The sequence below is a fragment of the Magnolia sinica genome, chromosome 2 (genome assembly GCF_029962835.1).
Source record: "Magnolia sinica isolate HGM2019 chromosome 2, MsV1, whole genome shotgun sequence".
Taxonomy (NCBI): Eukaryota; Viridiplantae; Streptophyta; class Magnoliopsida; order Magnoliales; family Magnoliaceae; genus Magnolia; species Magnolia sinica.
Genome location: NC_080574.1, coordinates 18,002,754 through 18,010,106, shown reverse-complemented (window position 1 = coordinate 18,010,106; position 7,353 = coordinate 18,002,754). Strand labels below are relative to the sequence as shown.

The 7,353-nt window shown below is 44.7% G+C and overlaps 1 protein-coding gene across 1 annotated transcript; it reads left to right on the top strand.

Annotated features, from left to right (window-relative positions):
* Nucleotides 1-910: 910 nt before the first annotated feature.
* On the top strand, nt 911-5,894 carry LOC131236489 (phosphatidylinositol 4-phosphate 5-kinase 1-like). The gene is made up of 8 exons (XM_058233707.1): nt 911-2,369; nt 2,468-2,635; nt 2,830-2,995; nt 3,263-3,373; nt 3,512-3,705; nt 3,820-3,941; nt 4,078-4,171; nt 5,054-5,894. The coding sequence occupies exons 1-8, from the start codon at nt 1,237-1,239 to the stop codon at nt 5,367-5,369; spliced, it is 2,304 nt and encodes a 767-aa protein (XP_058089690.1). The 5' UTR covers nt 911-1,236; the 3' UTR covers nt 5,370-5,894.
* Nucleotides 5,895-7,353: the final 1,459 nt, after the last annotated feature.

Here is a 7,353-nt window from a genome sequence, read left to right as displayed (position 1 = left end):
CACGAGACCCAATGCAATTCCATTTAATCTACATCCAAGTTTTTCCATTCTACCCAAACATGGAGTGGAATTGGGCAAGACCAGATGCAATTCCATCCCACCTAAGCCCATCTAATACCATGCGCCAAATGCCCCCATAGCTACACCCATAATCACGTGTCATATGAAGTAGGGCACATGTGTTGCACCCCTCTTCGAAGGAAGAAACATAAATATCCTCCATTTTACGAGCTAGATAGTGGATGTAAGGCTCCTCCAACATAACTAGAAAGAGTCTTTTTAATATGAATGTAACATAGACCATGTTGGATGAAAGTTGACAAAACTAATTAATAGAACAAATGCTACCTAGACATTGCCCGGGTCTTATGAGCCGAGGCCTTGTCTACGTGGCCTTTGCTCTATCAATCAGTTTTGTTTACTAATGTTGTCATGTGAGCTTAAAATGAAGTAAATTTAAATTTAAGTAAGAATAAATAATGGAGATGAAAACACACATCATTGAAACCTTCACGCACCCCTTGTCTGCCCTCCAACTTGTTTTTATAGTGTGACTCTAAGAAGGTTGAAGGTGGAAAACAGATATACAAGTCTGATTCAAAACTTCTGCATTTGATTGAAAGTTTCAATGATATGTTTTTATTTTAATTATTTCTTTTGGTGTTGCTTGTTTGAGTTTTTAAGTTAGATGGTAAAATTAAAACTAAATGGGAAAGGAGGGGATATTGCAAGGACATGGTAGTGGGGCCATTGACCTTAGGATCAAGGAAACTCGCGTCCACGGATGTCAGTAAGTGGGTGACACGTGTAGGGGTGGTCGATTCACCACCATTTTGAAAATGGAGGCGCACAATCACTAGACTCGTCGGATTGAAAAAAGGAAATAAAAAAGCGAAAACGCACCCGCACCCAAGGCGATTCCGTCAGGTCGCGTCGCGATGAAACCAGAGCCAGGGGCATCCGAGCCATTTTCTAACAAAGACAAGGATATTCTCGTCATTCCAGGCCAAAAAGAGCCGAGCTGGGGTATATTACCTTAGAGCAACGTTCCCAAGGCAAGCCTCTCTCTCTCTCTCTCTCTCTGGTCTTCCCTGCTTCTCTGTGAAGAGCGGGACATTTTATCCTGTAATCATTCATTTGATGGTTTGGTAGTCCACCGGCAAGAGGTCCTGATCTTGAGAGATGCTGCCTCCCTCTCTGAGGAAGATTCCAGGCTTCCCTCACATCTGACTCAGAATGCGGGAGTTTTCAGGCGATGAAGCTACCGAGTCACCCAACAAGAAGAAGCAGGACTACCATAAGGAGCTTGTGGTGGTCTCTGTACCACCAGCTTCCGTGCCCCGAGCCCGATCCCAGTCCACTACCCGCCGTGTAACACCCACCAGCCCCACCTCAGCGACCACCGCCCCCTCCGCTGCCGTCGTCGTCGAGAAGCTACTCCCCAACGGCGACCTCTATACCGGCAGCTTCGCCGGAAACGCCCCCCACGGCACCGGAAAGTACCTCTGGAAGGACGGATGCATGTATGAGGGCGAGTGGCGCCGCGGAAAGGCAGCGGGTCGAGGGAAGTTCTCGTGGCCCTCGGGCGCCACATACGAGGGCGAGTTCAAGGCCGGCCGCATGGACGGCATCGGCACCTTCACGGGATCTGACGGCGACACTTACGTCGGATCGTGGGCCGCGGACCGCAAGCACGGCTTCGGCCAGAAGAGCTACGCCAACGGAGATTTCTACGAAGGGGCGTGGCGACGTAATTTGCAGGAAGGCCAGGGGCGGTATGTGTGGAGGAATGGGAATGAGTACGTTGGGGAATGGAAGAACGGGGTCATTTCTGGAAGAGGGGTTTTGATCTGGGCGAACGGGAACCGTTACGACGGGCTCTGGGAAAACGGTGTTCCGAAAGGAGGCGGAGTTTTCACGTGGCCAGACGGGAGCTGCTACGTCGGGAGCTGGAGTAAAGATCCGAATTGCCAGCTGAATGGCACCTTTTATCCCGGCGGCAACGGGAAGGAGATGAATCAGAGGCGGAGTCCGACTGTTTCCCCATTCGAAGAGAACTACAGTAATTTCCCACTGCGGAAGAGATCTTCAGTGGATGGGGATGCCAGGGGGAGCTTGGCGGAGCGGAATTTCCCCCGAATTTGTATTTGGGAATCGGACGGGGATGCTGGGGATATCACCTGCGATATCATCGATAACGTTGAGGCTTCGATGTTTTACAGGGACGGGACGGGGTTGGATCCAGGTGGGGCCGCAGAGAAGCGGCGGAGCCCCTGCTATTTCACAGGCGACGTCAAGAAGCCCGGGCAGACAATATCAAAGGGGCATAAGAACTATGATCTGATGCTTAATTTGCAATTGGGGATTAGGTAATGTGTGGGTTCGATCGTGATTGAATCAGCTGATCTGTCGATTGCTAGCATTGGCTGATTTCGAGTTTTCAATTTTTGGGTTGGTTTTTTTGTAGGTATTCGGTTGGGAAACCGGCTGCATTTCAGATGCGGGAGCTCAGGCCTGCAGATTTCGACCCGAGGGAGAAGTTCTGGACGAAGTTCCCGTCGGAAGGTTCAAAGGTCACTCCCCCTCATCAGTCGGTGGAGTTCCGGTGGAAGGATTACTGCCCCATGGTTTTCAGGTATTGGATCTGAGAAATTTGAAATGTGGGTTTTGGATTTTTTATTTTTATTTTTATTTTTTGATTCGTTCTCATTTGGTTTTGGGTTATTTATGCACGGTGCACCTTGTGTAAATGCATCAGGAGCTTGAATTTCTATGTTTGATCGGGTTTGTTTTGAATGTTAATGTGATGAGTTTTGGTTGGTTATCCAGACATCTGAGGAAACTATTTGAGGTAGATCCAGCTGATTACATGTTAGCCATCTGCGGCAACGATGCGCTGAGAGAGCTGTCTTCTCCAGGGAAGAGTGGTAGTTTCTTCTACCTGACCCAGGACGATCGTTTCATGATAAAGACAGTTAAGAAATCAGAAGTGAAGGTAAACAACTTCCATTCCGATTTCTTTTACCATGAATTCCTTTCTTTACGAATACCAATTCACCAGCTTCTGAAGATTTTGAATCCATTCCATGATAGTTGGTAGTTTACTGTTTGGTGTCTAGATTCGAACGCAATGGGCTGTAAAATTATGTAGTTTTCGATTTCGATTTACCTAAATGGGCAGCAATGCTTCTTCATCTGTTTATCAACTAGCTGTATTCGCATTCGAACCATGTTCATTGTCTGCTTGATAATTCATGTGCAGGTGCTTCTTCGAATGCTTCCCAGTTACTACCAACATGTTTGTCGGTATGAGAATTCGCTGGTCACAAAGTTCTTTGGCGTGCATTGTGTTAAGCCAGTTGGTGGCCAAAAGGTATGCATACCTGTAAATGAGGAATTAGTGATTGAAATTCTCATGTTTGAAGTTGTTTTGTCCATTACCAATGTAAGAAAAGTTGTTTGTGAATTAATTTGAGATTTTCCCCTTCATGTTTGGAAAAAAAAACCCCAGGTCCGCTTCATTGTAATGGGCAATTTGTTCTGCTCAGAGTACTGTATCCACAAGCGATTTGACCTGAAAGGATCCTCCCATGGCCGTACCATTGAGAAGGCCGAAGGGGAGATTGATGAAACAACCACCCTAAAGGACCTTGATCTCAATTATGTGTTTCGCTTGCAACGATCTTGGTACAAAGATCTTCTCAGGTAACTTTGTCTTTGTTCCAAACAAGTGAATTTATTAGATTCTAGAATAGTCTTGGGTTTGTCTTTCTGGTGTCTAACGTGCATCTACATTGCTGATCGCTGGCTGCATTGCAGACAAATCGATCGGGACTGTGAATTCTTGGAAGCAGAGAGGATCATGGATTACAGTCTCTTGGTGGGTATTCACTTCCGTGACGACCTTTCTGCTGGGATGTCACCAATGGCTTCGCCGCCCAGTAAGTTCATCCATTTCCTCTGTTTAGGTGATCAATTTTTCTGTCCAGAGGGATTGAAGCTACACAATTATTGAAATTTTGGGGAATTACCCTCTGAACCTATCTAAATCAATAGGCCATTGTCATGTCGTTTCAGGCAAAAGGGAATCATTTCAAGGTGAAAGAAGTGTATCTGAATGTCGCCTCGTGGAAGCAGAGAGACGTGACATGGATCGGATTCTCTCTGGCCGGTATGATTTTCTGCTGGATTATATGTAGACCATCAATTTTGATTACTTCCATCTTATGAGCATCTGGGTTAATCAAATTAATCAAGTGACTACCTATGTGGAGCTAGAAGCAAAACAGCTGTCTTTTCCATGAAATTCTAATAATGTTATAGATGTGATGTCTATGGCACACCAAAGGGCGAGTGGTGGATGTTTTGAGCTCCTAGTCAGGCTTCTTTCTAGTAAGCTCAAAACAAGTTTTCTGGGTTATTTTGTTTCGGGCTTGAAGAAATCAAGAATAATTTCTTCAAGGGAATTTAGGATTGGGAGAAGATGGCTTGGTACTTGCTCCTTTTCTGTCTCATTATTATTATTATTATATTTCATTTCGGAACAAAGTCTCTTCAAATAATCCAATGCTTGTTTCTTGTATGACCTGCCAAAATATTATTTCTTGTCACCTTGTAGAAAACGGAGGTGCCCGAAAGCAGGTTTCGACACCATCTGTGTTCTATAGTTGGCGATAACGTTGAATTGGTATTGATTTTTTAATGCAGTGAATGAAATGGCACTGATCAGCATTTGGACAAATCTTGGTTTCCATATAAGCATTGACGGAGTTTTATTAAGTAGTGAATTGTGTTTTGTCCTTAGTTGCTCATTTTGATCGAGAACTGAAAACGAAAGGAAAACTAAACAAAACGGTGATTTATTTATTTTTATTTGTTGGCGGTTGACTGATGATTGTTTATAAGTTACTCTAAACTAGTCTTTTTACTGATTGCTTGAAGAGTTCTGTTCTAATCGAATTTAATTCATTTTTGTGAGAGAAGACAATCGAGCACTCTTTGCAAAATTTCATTTTCTGGTATGCTTATTATGTGCAAACATTCTTTGAAACAGGAAACCGTTGATACGGTTGGGGGCAAACATGCCTGCAAGGGCGGAGCAGGTGGCAAGACGAAGTGATTATGATCAATATCAATCATACCCCTTGTGCGGTGGTGGGTCGACGCCTTCCCGCAGTGGAGAGATATCCGATGTGATCCTCTACTTTGGGATAATTGACATCCTCCAAGACTACGACATCAGCAAGAAGCTGGAGCATGCTTACAAGTCCTTGCAGGTTGATCCCGCCTCAATTTCAGCCGTGGATCCGAAGCTCTACTCTAAGAGATTCCGAGATTTCATACGGAAGATCTTCATTGAGGACAAGTGAGCGTCAAGAGTGGTGAAAAGAAATCAGAATTCCCTAGACCACGGTCGATGCTATCGGCAATGTGGGAGACTGAAGAATCGGGGAGGTTTTCATGAACGGTGATCGATGTCCCTCCGATCGGTTGTGGCGGGCCACATGGAATATGACCATTATATAGGTGGGGCCTGGCCGGGGCAGGCCAGGTCAGGGTCGGGCCGGGACAGCCAAAATTTGGAAGAATTGGGAGATGGGTATGTGGTGTTGGGCTGAATTTTGGAGCTCAGCCTTTGGGAATTTGTATATGCCAATGGGAGGGGTGAATTGGATTATATTTTTTCACCTTTTTTCTTGTTTTGTTTTGTTTTTCTTATCTTTTCTTCTTTTGGGTTAAGTGAAGAAGATGTGAGTAGGAAGAAAGAAGAAATGGATAGAGAGAGCGCTTTGCTTCCGAAAGATTTCAAGTGGGGGTATTATTGGGAATAAGGAATGTACAGTGAAAGATAGAGAGCGATGATGAATTTAAATTTTTTCTTTTCCTTTTTTTTTTTTTTGTTTGGTGGGGTTCCTCTCAGTTCTTACATCTTCCTTCTTTTGAGTATGAGTTGTTTTTGAACGGTAGAAAACTTGCTTTTGCAGAAGCTTACTGCAAAGGTTGGCCAAACAGCAAAAGGGCAAGAGTGTGGAGAGAGAGAGAGAGAGGGAGAGAGGGGGAGAGCATGAAAAGGAGAGAAAAGCACAAGAAAGATGCGGGAGATGGCCTTGTTTTTCTTCCTTTTCTCTTCTTTAAAATCTTGTTCTTTTGCTTCTTTGGACCAAGGCCTCCCTTCTCACACCTCCTTCGACGCAAGGGCATTTCGGTAATATGCTAAAAGCGAGGGACAGTTATTGGACTCCGCGCCCATATCAGGTCAAAGTCCGTGGCAGTGCTGTGGCAGCACCCGTACCCGCCCTTTCCCTTCCCACGAAAATACTAATATTATCCGTATCAAAATACCAATGTATATACATACGGCTTACACCGTAACTTTCCTGCTGTGGCAGTGGCACCTCAAAAGCCGTCAAAATTCAAATCTGTGCAGAGAAAAAGAGTGGGTGCGAAGAAGGTGGCGTTGCAGTTGCTGCCCCAGACAGAGCAATCCATAAATGCTGGGGCTTTCTTTCTTCGTGTCAACTGTTATTAAGCTTCTCTGAATATTTTCGTTATTTGGGTTTTCACGTTTTAAGGAGTTTTTGCAGATATCTCCGATTACTACTTTCTTTTTTTCTTGGCCAGTTGTAGGTTTTAGCTTTTCTTTCTTGGAATCCCGAAAATCCGGATTCGCGAAAGTGGTGGCATTTGTTCCGCTGCCTATGCTTACAAAGCACGCACGCGTTGTCGTTTACCTCAATCTAAACCGTCCAGATTGTGGACCAGTTTATGAATGGTACGTAGTCTTGAAAACCATATGAAAGAATGATGTTGCCTGCCTGCCTGCCTGATTGGATCCGACAAGCAGCTGTCTGGATGTGGGATTGTCTGTGGTCCAAATTGAATGAGTAAATGTCTGCTTATGGGAGGATAGGATCATCGTATAGCTGTTAACTTTGGGTGCATGGTGGCTCATATATACTGTTGCCCACCGTTCGGATGGTTCATGCATGACTATGGAAACTCATTTCGTTTCTCATACTTAAAAAGAGACCGTTTATCCGTGTAGTCCGAACCGAAGGTGTGGATTTAAAAGTTTAAAAAATTACACATGCTTTTTCTACCGATCAACGGTGATCTCGAAATCTGGACCGTGGGTTTGTTGTGTCATTAGTGGGTCACTGCCCTAAAATTAAAACCCAAGAAAAAGATTCATCATCGTACCGATTAACTGTGGGGACGCGCATAACGTACTGAGTACAGTATGTGGTGTCCGACGTGATGTATGTGTCTTATCTGAATTCAACTGCGGGGCTCACCATCATGTATCTTATATACGCCATCCATCCATTTCCTACTCATTTTAGGGCATGAGCC